The 16,748-nt window shown below is 42.9% G+C and overlaps 1 protein-coding gene across 1 annotated transcript; it reads right to left on the minus strand.

Moving 5' to 3' along the window:
• Nucleotides 1-5,574: 5,574 nt before the first annotated feature.
• Nucleotides 5,575-16,377, minus strand: gapdhs (glyceraldehyde-3-phosphate dehydrogenase, spermatogenic). Its single transcript, XM_060064898.1, has 11 exons — nucleotides 16,293-16,377; nucleotides 12,366-12,425; nucleotides 11,210-11,306; nucleotides 10,557-10,663; nucleotides 10,251-10,341; nucleotides 9,666-9,784; nucleotides 9,148-9,229; nucleotides 8,183-8,334; nucleotides 7,523-7,685; nucleotides 7,004-7,101; nucleotides 5,575-6,085 (listed from the first exon to the last, which is right to left on the minus strand). Exons 2-11 carry the CDS (start codon nucleotides 12,392-12,394, stop codon nucleotides 6,016-6,018), a joined length of 1,008 nt encoding a protein of 335 aa, XP_059920881.1. The 5' UTR covers nucleotides 12,395-12,425; nucleotides 16,293-16,377; the 3' UTR covers nucleotides 5,575-6,015.
• Nucleotides 16,378-16,748: the final 371 nt, after the last annotated feature.

Below are 16,748 nucleotides of genomic sequence, written 5' to 3' on the forward strand. Positions count from 1 at the left end.
AAACATATTTTGTTATCATACTCTTTACTTTTATCCTAGCATGTCTTAGTAATATTTTAAAATCTTTCTGACAGTAGTTAATACTTTTAAAGTGTGCTATTATGTTAAAAGTATTTATAGTGAAGTTCTATCACAATTGAAGCATCATAAAAGCATGTATTTTAAGTCTATTGTATTATACTATAATGAAGAGTAGGCTTGTGTTTTTTATCCCTGCTTATACTACAGAATATAAGTGTATTTTAAATACAATGCTGTTATACTGTAGGCACCAAAAATGTACCGCTACTTATACGGAGATCCACACACACACACACACACGCACACACACACACACACACACACACACACACACACACACACACACACACACACACACACACACACACACACACACACACACACACACACACACACACACACACACACACACACACACACACACACACACACAGTGGGTGTGTTATACAATACTACATTTCAGTCTTATGTCAGTAATGTCATAGATTACTATGTTGACGATCATCTATAGACATATTAGCACGTTTTAAAGTAAGAAAGTTGAGATTTTGCTGCCACTTTAATGAATGCTAATAACTCTGCAGGGTGTGTCATCCAATGATGATAATTACAAGTGTAATAAAATATATATTTTCAAAGACTTAAAATGCAACTCTATTGAAGCACACCTTTTAAAGTAGTTCATTAAACATTATATACTGCATTAATAATAAAATATTTCAACATTGCAAGTAAACTATTATACTAAATCAGCACTCTATATTTTTTCACATATTAATATTTGTAATTTATTGTTTCAAGTTCACTAAATTACCACAAAGTATTCGCTATAAATATACTTTTTAAAAGTACTATTAACAATACAGTAACAAATAAGGACACATTCTATAAGTTCACTGAATTACCAATTAATTTGGTATTTGAAGTGGAACTTAATCAAATCCTTGATTAACTTTTTAAAAGTAAATGTTAAATTTAAGTGACAAAAAATTAAATTGCTGGCTTCATTCCGTTTAAATATAATATTTAAATAATTCAGCACACAATATCTGTTCTTGTATAGAGCTCTGAAAAATCTGTTACTTGCAGTATTATTAAATTAGGAAATGTCGATCATGTCAAATTGCTGCCATAATTAAAAGCATTAAGTAAATGTTACATTCATAACTCAAACGTTTACAGCTACCGTATACTTTTTACATATTTCCATAGGTCCAATGGCGTAGGTTTGGTCTGAGCTTTGGTGGAGACACCATCCACAGTACCGGAATTTAACCCTCTGTGTACCGCATATGGCCCTTTTTTTTCCGTTTCAACCTGAATATCGGTGGGGACATTTCAGTCGTCATTTGACATTGGTGGGGACACGTCCCCTGGTCCCCACCCAAATCTACGCCCTTGCATAGGTATAATTGTAGTAGCTGGGTGTATATCCTATTCTAGTTTTGGAGCAAATGAAGTTTCTTTTCTCCATGCAATCCCTAAGCTCCAGGTTGTTGTTCTTCTTGTGCCGGGTTCCACAATGTTTCCACTGGGGGGCGCAATGTGGGAGACCTTGGTACTCCATCTCCTCCCCATCGATCCACTTCCACTCGCCAGCAAGAAAACGAAGGCCTATCCAAACCTGACAGAGTGTTTGAAAGCAATTAATTAGAGAATATATTTCATAAACTAAAAAACAACCACAACAAGGAGAATTTTAATATTAGATATTTTAAAATGTAAATACTTAGACTAAATACCATGTATCTCCAAACCACCAAAAATAGGAAGTATAGCGAGGTAATTAATAAATAACATTTAATTTGCTTCATATCGCTGCTTTCAATGATCCCAATGTGCTTCACAGTCAGAGTAGAAGGATTAATTTGTGTTTATGTGTGTGTATTTTTCAGATCTCACAGGCTACAGACCTCATTGGTCACAGCCTGCTGAACATGCAGGTTTGCGTATCTGTGGTCGTACGCTGAGCTGAGCAGGTCATACTTGTAATAATTGTCGTCAAGGTCCCGACAGTGCTGCAGGGCTCCCTCCCAGGTCTTGTTCTCTCTGACCGTGGTTAAGGGTTCATCGTAGCACACAAAAGGGTAGGCCTCGTCACATCGATCAGCAAGCAAGCCATTTGTTCTCTCATCATATAGGCCACAGGCGGAGCTCGGCGGTGGGTGTTCCGGGAGCCACTCGTAGGAATCAGATGGCTCTCCAGTCCACCCCCAGGTTCCGTCCACCTCTCTGTGCAAGCCAACCCAACCATTTATTTTAAAGTCTTGGATATTCGTGCTATTAACGGTAGAAAGTTCCTCATGGCCGCGTCGACATAAATCATTAGCTTTGTCCCAGGGAACTCTTTCTCTGTGCAAAACATTATTTGAAGAACAGTAAAAGTTCATTCTTCTGGAACAGAATTCAGTACGCATACATGTTTCCCCAACTTTTTCGGTTGTTAAGATTGCACAGTCCTCGCAGTCGATATCAATCCCGTCTTCGTTGTAACTGCAACAAACCAAGACACACACACACACACAAACACACACACGCACCCCCGCACACACACACACACACACACACACACACACACACACACACACACACACACACACACACACACACACACACACACACACACACACACACACACACACACACACACACACACACACGATTGGTTTTAATGATAGTAATGCAATTAATTGTGTATTATTGAGAATTATGGTTTATGGTTATGGTTTTACCGGCTTAATCAGCTGTAATCAAAAGCTTCTTGTGCATCTCTTTTATGAGTTGTCATGGACATTTCCGGTCTACAGTTCTATTTGATCGTTGTTTCTTGCTCTGTAGCGCATTGATTTGAAACTGCTAAAAGGCAGAGGTGTCCCCCCGTTATGGAAAAATAAAGCTCACCCTTGGAACGTTATTAACCAATCAGGATCGTTATTTAACAATCGGGGTCCTGCATCAACCTATTGGGTGAGCAGGATTTATTTTGCCATAATGACTGTCTCTGTCTCTCCATTGACTATAGAGCTGGATCCCTGGGCTGAGCTGCTATTCGTAAACTACAGACCGTAGAATGCCGTCATTTACCAGATTGATCAGTCGAGAATCTCGAAAAGTACAAGATATGTTGCACGATATAATCAGAATACATTTTAAATTTAGTAGTACCATGTGTATGGACGGAGTAATTAATATTCTTTGTAATCAGGACATTATTTATTTGACCACGGCTAGGTGTGCTGTCATGCTGATTTGACCACATTTAAATGTCTAGTTGAATACCCGTGATGTAATGTAGGGCTATATTGGTTCCATTTTCCTGTATCAGACTAAGATGGAGGAACTCAGAAAAGACTGATGAACCAATGTAAATGTTCCTTCTTACCTTGTTTCCATCCAGCTCCATGGTCGACTGTTTGCAGAGTCTCTTTTTAAGCCAACCCATGCCTTAACAAAATATCCCAGAGAGCCTAGGGCATGCTGATCCTCGGGCAAAAAAGATATCAAATCAGTATATCTACTTTGGCAGTACCGACGGGATTCGTCCCAGTTCGTACTGTATTCAACGAGGTAGATCCATTTGTCCAATTTCAACTTCAAGCTAACGCGGGAAATCAACCAAACGAAGATTAGAAGTATGAAGGAGCTTGTCACTCCTGCCATGTCAGGATTTCAAATGCTTACATCCAGGAGCACTTGGAACTAGGCTATATGCTGTTGAATCGAAGACGTGTGGGAAAATAGAAAAGTAAAGAAACCCTTAGGCATCAAGCAGGAGTTTGATTACCTGCCACCTACTATCCAGTCTAGTGTTTAGAGAGAGAGACAAGAGAAGGTTGGGCAGAGCCACTATGGCAGCTTCAGCTTCTGACCAATCTCCAGCAGCAAGTCAGAATGGTGTGTAGAGCTCATAACCCCTGACCACTAAACGATGAGGGGACGTGTGTTATAACTACTACCTAGTAGCCACACCTGAATACACTCAGCAGAACCAATCGAATCTCGCCACGGCAGAACCCCTTACTGGAACCTCGACCAGTGACGTTGTCTTCTGACACATGCACGCGCACACGCATGCACATTTTTGGAGCCTAGCAGAGTCTTCTATCTCTCTGTATCTCAGGCTAACAAATATGTATTATGTCATCGTGTATGAAGGTGCCGTTTGTCTTGGAGAAAATGTGTCTGAGTTTTTTATTGGCTGTTATTGCAGCGGTGCTTCCATGGGTGCCACAGCCACCCTGATGCATGTGCTCTCATTCAAATCATGACATTCAAATGTGATTCGTGTCCATGCTTGGATGAAACAAATAAGGCTACACGCAAATCAGCATTTGAACCCTTAAGAGGCTATTTACAGCACGCTCAAAACTAAATGAAAGCATGAGACAACATTTAAATGTTCATCAAACGCCTTCTATCCTATTCTACAGAAAAACTGCATTCAAATGTGTATGTAATGTCCCATTGCGTAACGCTACATTTGGGTATTCCACTGCAATACTTCGACAGAGAGGAAACCAAGTGAAGTGGAAAAAGACGAAGTAAACAAATAAAGGGTTATTGAAATTATTCAAATCGTTGAAATTCAAATATGATTCGTTTCCGGTCTGCTCGCATGAGGCAACTGAGGCTACAAGCAAATAGAAGCATTTAAATCCTTAAGAGGGTATTTACTGCGTGCAATATTTCATCTGTTTTTGGCAGTCTGTAATGTACCTCTGGTGGGTTCTCTACACAAACGATATCTCAAACATGTTCGTTATTACGCAGAGGTTTTGTGTCCACATAGTGATGTCTTTGTAAAAGTAATAATCTGACCTAGATTTAAAGACACAAATTGTTTTATTCACTGTTTATGTGTACCTTAATTGTTATGATTTTTTTTACTTTGTATTAACTTGACTATGCAAACCAGTTTGCTGTTAGTTTGAGGCTATAGCTTATACTTAAGTCTAGTTGTCCAGGAATTTAGTGACACTGCTCTAATACAGTGTATGTCAATGCTAGGATTCAACACTTTACCTGGTGTTTGTTAATGCTGGGATGTGACACTGGCACATACAGTCTATGATAATGCTGGGATGTGAAACTGTCACATCCAGTCAATGTTAATGCTGGGATGTGACACAGGCACATACAGTCAATGTTAATGCTGGGATGTGACACAGGCACATACAGTCTATGATAATGCTGAATGAGATGCCAAAACCCTACCTGGAAATGTACTGTATCAAAAATCACTAAATCACTGGAAATTTGGATACAAGGTCTGTTCAATTAATAACATTTGAATTTGAAAGAGAGTAGAAAAGAACAAGAGGGGAAGATTTTGAAGCTAAACAACCAAAACAACCTCCCCTTCCCTCCTAATGTTGCATTTCAGGCATCTGTGATTGGTCGGAAATGAGCATGGAGAAAAATATGAATTATCTTGTACGACGCAGGAGATATTAGATATTTCCACACTACATTTGACACACTGATAGATGTCCAAAATCACACTGAAATAGTAGCTCTGAAAATGTCCCTGCTACAGCCCGCATAAAAGAAGAGTTCAGTGTTTCACATTTTTTATTTTTTCATTCTCGTTACTCTCAGCAACATTACAGTAGCTCCTTAGCACACGTGTCTCCTCCTTCCACTCAGCCGTCAGTGCACATCGATAGGGGACATGGATGGATACGGTAGTTTGGACGTTAATCTGCCATCACAACTTAAACACTTAAAGAGAGACAGCGGGACTCGGAGAGGCACACAGACACAAGAAACACTTCCACTGACTCACCGACTAATCAGCAAAGGAAACAGAAACTAAACGTTTGACAACAGAGTGACGTATCAACGACCCCCTACTCCAGTAGCAGTGCTATGGGGCTTGTCAATGGGTCAATGTGTGTGTGTGTGAGGTTGGGGAGTGTGGGGGGGGGGGGGGGGGGGGGGGCTGGATGATACATGGGCCAGTCCATGGCTGCCTTCCTCGGCTGCTGGGAGGGTCTACTCCTTGGAGTGCATGTACAGCAGCAGGTCTGCCACGCGGTGGCTGTAGCCAAACTCGTTGTCGTACCTGGAGACAGAGCAATGCGGAAAGGACGGATGACGGATGATAGTGGTATAATGGTATAACGTTAAACATCAAAAATATAGTATGGAACCACACTGTACATAAGTGCACGCGCGTTTCGCGTTTGCGCATTCGCGTAATCGAGCAATCGCAACACAAAATACATTTCAAAGTGGACCGGCACTCTTCCCGATCTTCCCGATCTCCAGTCCCTGCTGCAGAGTGAATTCAAATCGCCGGAAGAACGGACTGGGGGTCTAACACCGTAATATATATAAACTATAACCGCATTTCACATTAATCGCAAATATCCCGCTGCTTCGGGTTTTCCTTTGTAGGCGCGTTCAGAGGAGGCGCGGGCGAATCCGCTGTCGGTGCGTGTGCAGTGTATCAGTGATACGCGGGTTTATCCAATAAGTGGGAGTGTACCCGTGCACCATTGGCATGTATGCACGCTTGTTTCTGTGTGTTTACGTGTGTGAACGAGAATGACAGGCAGAAAGAGTGCTATGCAGAGATGAATGAACGGAACAATATTTATATTTCAAAATCGCAAAAAAAATAAAATAAAAGAAGAATCAATTTGTGGCGCTCTGTGTTCATTCTGTGGTGCTGCGCCACACATTGGTCTATGTATGGGAAACACTGATGGTCTCTCAAAAGACTATCAATTATGGATTGAAACATGATATTCTGTATTTCAATATACATTTTGACGGCTTTGGAATAATTGATCATTTATGATGCGTTTATAGCCTAATTTATGAGCAGCATATCCAGCAAATCTTTATCTGTCTGCAGACAGGGGTTTGCTTTGCATTGTTCTTATTGTAAAGGAATGTTATGCTGCTGAGGGATGTACAGAAGCACAACGACAGCAGAATCGTGTGCTCCAGAGAGAAACCGAATTAAAGAACTTACCAGGAAATAAGCTTGACAAAGTTGTCGTTCAGAGAGATCCCTGCCCCAGCATCAAAGATGGAGGAATGGGTGTCACCGATGAAGTCAGAGGACACCACCTGGAACATGAACCAACAACTCCATGAGCCACTCACCTAGACTGAAAGAGTTGAACATAATACAGGGGTACACAGACACCGACCTGACCTCTTACGTAGTGCTATCGTACCTGGCCCCAGGTATGGGGTTACGTATGAAGACTGTTATGTGTGGAGATTATTTACTGAAGGGATGGATACAGTAATTATTTGTATGCCTAATCCCCTAAGCATAAACCTGTAAATTGTATTACAGTATTCTAATAATCTTTTGTAACCAAAATGTATAATAGTGAGTGAACTGTATCTGTGTCATCTTGATGTAGGAAATGGGTGTGTCTAAAATCCCAAATTCCAATATTTATGCAATATCCCCATTATGAAGATGTAATTGGCATCACATCCCAGGGTGACTCGAACGGCTTGTTTCCTCTGGGGGTACCTGGTCTTCGGTGTAGCCCAGCACGCCCTTCAGGGGCCCTTCTGAGGCCTTCTTCACGGCCTCCTTGATCTGGCTGTAGGTCGCGGGCCGGGTCAGACGGCACGTCAGGTCCACCACGGACACATCAGCCACTGGCACCCTGAACGCCATGCCGGTCAGCTTCCTAGAACGACGCCAGTAGCAGGGGTAAGAGGGGACCAAAGACCAGTGTGTAGAGGTCCTTCTCAAAACCAACAGGTCCACAAATGACCAAAATGTATATTGAGACGGACGTTTGCCCCCGCCCTGCCTCTCTTAACTCTGAGGGTCTCACACGGCAGGCTACTTTAAAGATTTATCTTTGCATTTGTATGCTTTATTATAGAGGGAGATAGACAGGAAGGAGTGGGAGATGGAGGGAGAGGACATGCAGCAAATGACCACAGGTAGGAATCGAACCCGGGTCGCTGCGATCAGCACTGAGCCTTAATGGTACGCCCTCTATCTGTTGAGCCACCGGCCCTAGCCTGCCCGCACGGCAGGCTAGGGCCGGGCGATTAATCGGATTTTGATCGCGATTTCGATTTTTAGCGTCAAACGATCACAAAATTAACCTAATCGAGTTTTTCAGTTTTTCTTTTTTATTATTAGTGCTAAGCGCGGTGCGTCCTCGCCACTGACCCGTTGAGCTCGGGGATGACCTTGCCCACGGCCTTGGCGGCGCCGGTGGAGGCTGGGATGATGTTCTGGGCGGCGGTGCGCCCGTCGCGCCAGGCCTTGCTGCTGGGCCCGTCCACGGTCTTCTGGGTGGCGGTGTAGGCGTGCACTGTGGTCTGCACGAGGAACACACACGGGACACTGCTGTATGCCACTGCACTATGGATACGGACTGAGACACCTTATTGTTATTGTTATGTATATATTCTGTACATACATATATATATATTTATATATACTGCACATATAGTTTATTTAAACTATTTTGTAATTATTTAAACTCGTTTTACTCTTATCTTATACTATTTTTAAATGTTTTATTTCTTTGCATTGTTCAGGAGAGCTTGGGACGCAAAACATGTCCTTGCCAGCTATGACTGCTTGCCTGTTATTTTGTGCTTTTGATAAATATAATCGCTTGAGCTTGAACGTGGGAGCCAGGCCCGGTTGGCGAGCAGACCTAGTGTCAGGTGGAAGGCTGTCAGCACGTTGTCAGGTGCTGCACTACAATGGGGCTTGTGTGGTGCGTTTTGCGTTTGCGTTGGAAGTTATCGCTCGCTGGGATGGATTGAGGTTTGGACTCTCAAGCTTTTTCTGGATGATTAACATCCATCTTCTTGTAATGTCATAGACCTCTTCCTCAATTTGATCCAATAATGCAAAATGCAAATCTTAACACACTTTCGGGTTTGTAACGTCAGACCTGTCAGTTCGACTCTATGGAAGCGACGATATTGTTTCTTGCTTTAATGTAAAATTAATAAAAAAAACAGCCCCATTTAAACAGGGCCATTGATGATAGTACTTTATACTCGTGAGTGCAATTATAAACAAATACCAATTTTACTGGTAGTGGGCTTTGACAGTGACACGATGGAAAGAGATATACGCCATGTAAAGGATACGAACGCTCGCTGAATGCCACTCACCATTAGTGCCTCGTCGATGCCGAAGTTGTCGTTGATGACTTTAGCCAGTGGCGCCAGGCAGTTGGTGGTGCACGAGGCGTTACTGCAGACAGACGCCAGCAGGTGGTTGGTAAGAATTCAACAGACCTCTGAAACCTCTGTGTGTATGAGTGTGTGTGTGCGTGTGTGTGTGTGTGTGTGAGTGTGTGTGTGTGTGTGAGTGTGTGAGTGTGTGAGTGTGTGAGTGTGTGAGTGTGTGAGTGTGTGAGTGTGTGATTGTGTGAGTGTGTGAGTGTGTGAGTGTGTTAGTGAGTGAGTGAGTGTGCGAGTGAGTGAGTGAGTGTGCGAGTGAGCGAGCGAGCGAGCGTGCGTGCGTGCGTGCGTGCGTGCGTGCGTGCGTGCGTGCGTGCGTGCGTGCGTGCGTGCGTGCGTGCGTGCGTGCGTGCGTGCGTGCGTGCGTGCGTGCGTGCGTGCGTGCGTGCGTGCGTGCGTGCGTGCGTGCGTGCGTGTGTGATTGCGCGGGGCGTTGGGCTGGTTACCTGACGATGGTCATGGAGGAGGGGTCGTACTTGTCCTCGTTGACGCCCATGACGAACATGGGGGCGTCGGGGGACGGCGCAGACACCACCACGCGCTTGGCCCCGCCCTGGACATGAGCCTGGGGGAGCGGGGGCACGGGCAGCACAGGGTTAGGGCCACGGAGAGAGATCTGGCTCAGGATCATGAATACCAATAGCAGTCAACTTGTAAAAGGTGACTTCTGACTTTGGTAGAAAAAAGTATTTCTTTGTCAACACGCATTAGTGGCAATAAAGTCTAAAATTGTGAACCATTGAATTGTTTAATAATATCTTTTATTTTGAGACAAATGCAATAATTCACCTTTGTTTCAAAGACAATGCTTTAAAGGTTGGGCATGTTATGTTCAGGGCAGGCAGGAAACAGAACTCTATATATATTGTATACTCAAACTATCACTGATGCTGAAGATCAGAAAGAATGATTACGTACAATGATAAATGTGTGTTTTTGCACGTGCATGTGTCCGTGTGTACGTGCGCAAATGCGTGTGCGTGCATGTGTGTGTGGGTGTGTGTGTGTGTGTGTGTGGGGGGGGTACGTACAGTTGCCTTGTCAACGCTCAGGAAGACTCCAGTGGACTCGACCACGTACAGCGCTCCAGAGTCACCCCATGGGATCTCTGCTGGCTTCATACTGACCAGAGAGACACGGGATGAACAATGTGCTCACAAATCATCTCAAGACATCCCAAAATCAACCAAAAGCCCTCTGCAAGAACTGTAGGGTAGGATAGTAGCATAGTTATATTTCATATTTTATAAAATATAATCCATGGCTTCGCCCCGCGACAGTGACGATCACTATGTATTTCAATTCGATAGACATGAAGCCCGAACCTTTCTACTCACCACTGGAAGACAGAGATGGACTTTCCGTCAACGATGAGCTTGCCGTCCTCGTAGGAGACCTCTCCCTTGTAGCGGCCGTGGGTGGAGTCATACTTGAACATGTAGACCTGCGAACGGCAACATTAGAACTCATTTAAAACCTTCGATCACTTTGTATTTATAATATTCTGTAAAACTTTGCAATAACGGTATTTCCATTCAACCATTATTAAACAATAGTTTATGCTGTAATAGGCATTAGTTTATAACATTAGCATAGGGGATTGGACTAAGGTAAGGGTTGAAGTTAGTGTAACCCTAACCCTATTAAATAATGTATAAATTAATACTATAGTTAACATGAACAACACCATTAGTAAATCACTAGCCACATAAGTTAACTGATAATTAACTGTTAATCCATGCTTCTAACTATTAACTAATGTTAGTAAATGGTTAATTAATGTACCCTTAATGTAGAACTGAAGAATTGTTACGTCTTATTGCTATCACTAATTGCGTCGTTTTTTGTTTGCGTACATTTCGTATTTCGGATGCCTTTTATTTTTAACCGAGTCTGGTCGTTGATCTTAATCAGGTTCTATTCACACTTGGCTGGCGTTAACACAGTGGATTTCCAGACTCCATGGCGCTGCACCAGCGTGCGTACCCACCATGTACTCCACGTCGATGAAAGGGTCGTTGATGGCCACGACCTGGATGCCCTTCTGGAGGCAAGCCCTCAGGACCAGACGACCGATGCGACCGAAGCTACGGGGACACACACAGGGCCAGAGCGTCACAGCGTGGCCACATTTCTGTCTGGTCACACCAGGGCCAACCTTTTCTCCATTTCCTCCACCGTCATTTATACATCTCTTTAACCACCTCTTAGGGTTAGGGTTTACCCTACTAGGGCTGGGATAAACGATTATTTTTTAAACGATTAATCTAGCGATTATTTTTTCGATGCATCGATTCATCTAACGATTCATTTTTTCAGTCCGATTCGATTTCGATTCGATTAGATTCTCGATTATCTCCCCATTAATTGACTAATAGCAATTTATACATGTTGATTTACATATCTGAATTCCTTAACATTTCAATACATGTTTATTGCCTTTAAATTCCAAAATAAAAGTGCAAAGTAATGCATTCTTAGAATTCTACGGTGCTCGGTCATCTGCAGCTGCTACCGGGTGACGCCTCTTCAGGAGCTGGTGAATTGCCGTGGTGCTAGAATGGAAAGTCATCTCCATTTTGCAAAGACGACATATCACGGAATCGTTTCATTTCACATTAAAGAATTCCCATACTTTAGAGGAACGAGTGCGTGGCGCCTTGCACTTATGAAAGTCTGAGGAGCCACTCGCGTTGCAACTACGCTCCGGCGCCGCCCATCTTTTTTTTTTTTTTTTTTTTTAAATCGACGCGCATTTTTCGCGTCGACGTAATTTATGCGTCGACGTCGTCGATTACGTTGACGCGTCGTCCCAGCCCTATACCCTATACTATATCCTATAGTTTTGCCATGTATAAGTATCGTGTTCTTGGGCTGTTCTCAACTGCTGGCCAACCATCATAGCCACCATTGCTGTAGCTGTGTAAAGTAAAGCTGTAGTGATCCTTGAGTACCGTCTTTAGGTGGAAACCGCACATCATGGGAGATCACTCCAGGGTTAAAAAAATAAACCCACCCCTTGACGGCATCCCTAAGAGTACGAATGTTTCAATCTAACATATTGTGAGTACAACTAAATCAACCAATTATTTTCACTTCAGTTGGCTCTAAAGGCAACCTGTTGAGGATGTTGTTTTGAGACTCACCCATTGATTCCTACAGCGAGTTCTGGCATGTTTGCTGGTTGCTGATGGGTATTGAGTTCTCTGAAACACAAAAGATAGGTTACGTTAGAGGTGCGTTACCGGTCCTGTAACATTGGTACGAATACGAACTCAGTATAGGTTGTCCAACCTCCCTGAAATAGATAATAACAGTATTTTTCAATTCGTTTTTTAGGAAAAGGCTGTATTTCCGAAGAATATTAATTTAAATGACTAAATATTAAACCTGCACTATGCACGTTTTCCCTTAGAAGCCTCTAATGGCTTTAGTTGTAGCTACACTGTGACCACAATAAAACGATTTAAAGAGAAATGGATTAACCCCTGGATAGGTATAACGGTACAGCCATTTCTATATCAAGGGTTAATCTTCTTTTCGTGTCTACTTTGAACAAGTCTTTTAGTATCCTTCTCCCAGCTAGCCCTCCAGCCTACTGATTTAATTAGCTCCCTTGAATGTCCATGCGGGAACACTTGCAGCACACAGAGAGAGAATGCAGGGGGAGACTATTATGGGGTGTTACATAAGAGCCAGACAATGGCTCTTGGAACGGCACAGAAGGATGCCGGCTCTCCAGCCAACTGTATTCCCCCCTCGTTCCCCTCCTAAAGGAGTCTTTGTGCCCACTTGCATCCTCGTGACCTTTGCTAGTCGCTTCACATGTATTCTCACACATTTATCCTCACCCTTCTGGTTACAGAGATTTTGTGTTTGTCGTTGGGAGTTGAGTTATATTGCGCTTGTCTGGTGGCTGTGATAGGTGTGTACACAGTTTGTGACTGAGTGTCCAGGGGAGAAATGCCATCCAGTAACATAATAATGTTGAGATTATATTGATCACCATTGCTTTTATATTATATTATAAACCCAGTGTGACTGAATGTGTGTTACCCAAGCATTTGATCAAACCGAATCTCAACAGACACATTAAACCACCAAACAGGGAAGGGTGAAGATCATTTTTTTAGATACTTGAATAAATGTGTGTTTAATATAATAATTGCCGAAAATGATTTGCTATTAATACTATACAATACAACAATACACTCATAATCTCATGTACAATTTTGAAAATATTAGGAAGACTCTTTAAATGGCCTTAAGGGTTTAGATTGTACTAGTTAACTCAAATTGAAGGCGTAAAGTCTACGTTACCCTCTGACTTGGCAGTATATATTTTGTTTTTGTTTGTGAGCACGACAGATATGCAGATACAGTAAAGAGGATAGTCTAGAATGCCCTTGGAACTCGCTGGCTGCTACTTTAGGATATGATAATCTTTTAATCTTCTACGTGTCTCTGCATCTCTGCGGGGAGCAGGTAGGCTAGTCCGTTCATCTGCCGCAGAGCATCATGGGAACTCTTTAAATAGAACTGGTTCTCAAGGCGATGGGAGGCCTAAGTGGAGTTTAAACCATTCACAACGTGGTCAAAAATTGGACAACATTGTTATTTGATCAATATATGTCTAACATTATATGTCAAACAAAGCTCACTGGTTCTTGAGTTACCATAGTTAATATTATGTTAAGGAAAAAGTATTTTTTTTCATGGTATTTTTTCCATTTCATTCTTCTAATCATTCATCATTTAATTAATTTTTTCATCACTTAATTAACTTTTCTTTTGTCTTTTTTATTATTGTCGACATAGAAATGGTTTCTATTTGGAGATGTGCATGCTGTTTTCAGTACTAGCAACGTGCCCTGCCTTTGGCTCTGTCTTCATTAACTCAATAGCCCCCCCCCCTCTATGTGTTTCCACTGGTCAATTCTCACTGACCATACTTTTTTCCTCTTTCCGTATCAATATAACAGCTACACATAATGGGCACTACACTTCACCTCCTCAACCACACAGCCCCTTACATTTAGGTTATTTTACTCTCAGTAAACACTAGTAGCCACTCGCAAAATAAGCTTTAAACAAGAATGGAGGTCAAACATTGTTTTATGCAGGACCAGGGTGCCCCTAATACTAGTTTTGCCTCCAGCAGTGTAAACAATCCATATTCTGCCCATTAAAGGTGAGCCACAAATGTCTGCCTTGCACTAGTCAATGACCATAACTCTTTTTAATGAATCAAATGTCAACCAGGAACTCATGAAGGCAGATGTATTGGCTCTATATCAGAACTAAATCACATTAACCTTTAGCTTTTTTTTCCTGTAGCATGGGTATCACTTTCAGACCTAAGGGCTGCCCCTGTGCTGCGCTGTGACCCACTTTGCACACGGCATTGTGGCCTGGGTGAGAAAATGGCGGTAAAGCAGAATCCATGTTGGACGTGACTGGCAGTTGATGTCCACTAAGCATCTAAAGGATTGAATATTGTTCATTGTACAGTATCTTTAATGTCAAACTATGAAAAAGTGGAAGATATTCTAATTAAATGCATTTGTTGACAGGCTCACAACTGTCTTTCTCCTAGGAAAGGGTTTGAAACTAGATAATGGTCCCTATAGGCTATAACTATAGGGTGTGCTATATATATAGCACACACACGCACCCATGCACAGACTCACACAGTAGGTGTGCCTTATCATACTGCAGTGCTTCATGCGTCAGCCCTCCGGGGTGATGTGCCGATGGCACATCACTACTAGTGCCCAAGATGATATGTGGGCCTGCAACAAATACTCAAAATCGATTCATGGATGGAGGTCAACCATTATTGAGGGAAATTCTGGACAATAAATGCAATTATTTGAAATTACAAATATGGCCAGGATGTGACGTGCCAAGATCCTCTAGGGGTGTTTTGACCTTGGGATGGATAGAATGATCCGTGGCCAGTTGCACCACAGGCCTACATCCACAAATCCAACTGGAGGCCCAGTTCATAAGTGCACCGCATTGCCCTGAATAATTAATTTGATGTAGAATGTATCCATTTCAAAAAAAAAATGTTGAGGCTGTGTTTCATCACTACAACTGATTCGATATGCATTCGGTTATAAACTGAGGCTCCATCACGCGAAGCTAGTCTAGGCCCCACGGATGCCCTTCAGCAGAATCACGGAGAAATTACGATGCTTCGACTTCTACAGATGCAAAAATATAGTCAAACATAAGGCTATCGATCGTTGCCGTTATCATTAAACCCATCGATTGGCCGTTCGCATCGATTGCCTACTTCTAAAGTTAGCTTTCTTTGCGATACACCTTCCAGATAAACGATGACGCAACGAGGATGCGTTGGTGCGTTGGGCCTATAGGAGGAGAGGCACGTAGCCCACATCCCGTCTCCTCATGCAGAAGCAGAGAGATGCTCGACTCCTGCAATGGAGCATCCATACGCAGAAAGGCCCTGTGCAGGCTATGCAAGCTGATCGTTTAGTCAAACAGAATGTGCCATGCTCATTCATGCGACACATATTTACGTAATAACAAAATATTCTCCGAATTTTTAGATATCATTCAGAAGTAGGCCTATTTACAGAATTAGTTAAACGTTTAACTACGTAATGCAGTTTACTCTAGTTTTGGTTAATCCTCGAACGCAAGAACAACGTTGGACAATATAACTGCGAATGAATGAGTTAGCCTGAATCCATTTAGACCGCCCACCGATATTTGTTTCATCATCATTGCAATAAATGCCTACCAATGGTACAAAACCGAGTTTACCCACACGATGCATAACGCAACGAGAGATAGGCCTACTCTGAGCCCGCTGGATAAATCAGGTGCAGCGGTCACATCCTCCCCACGTCTTCGCCTCCTCCCTGCTAAGCTGTTAGAGCTGCTGCAGGCCTTCTGTCCATACTTCAAACCAACAATACATTATTTCATTTGAACAGGAACGTTCATAAACCAATGCAGGCATTTCGGCTCGTTACAATGCACGGTTTAAAGTGGCGCTACAAGATTAGTTTAAAGAGCGACAGCGACCGCTTTCTGCTTACCGTACAGTAGATGATGCTCGTGAGTGTCTGCGCGGACAGGACGGCCCCCTCTCCTTTTTATAGAGGACACGTGACCCCCGATCCCTGTTACTTGGCAACGTGACGTCATATCATCCGCTTTCCCGCGGATCCATTCGCGACGAGGGCTTGGTCACGGTCGCCCACATGGCTGCCATGGTAACGACAGGCCGAAGGAGGCTGCCGGGTGATAAATGGAGGAGAGGCGGAATGATTCAGCATTCGGTGCTAGCAAGCTAATGCGTCGCTATTGCTAACATGTTGCATAAAATGTCAGAACCAGTGTCCTTGTGGATGCCAAGTACAGACAAAACAATGAGATGGAAGGGTGTGTAGTAAGCTCACCATGCAGGGGTATTCAATGAAAGAGCAAGTCATTGGTCCTATTTAAATGGAATATAGATGGCTGTAATGATGCATGGGAGACTGAAGGTCAAA

The sequence above is a fragment of the Gadus macrocephalus genome, chromosome 11 (genome assembly GCF_031168955.1).
Source record: "Gadus macrocephalus chromosome 11, ASM3116895v1".
Lineage (NCBI taxonomy): Eukaryota > Metazoa > Chordata > Actinopteri > Gadiformes > Gadidae > Gadus > Gadus macrocephalus.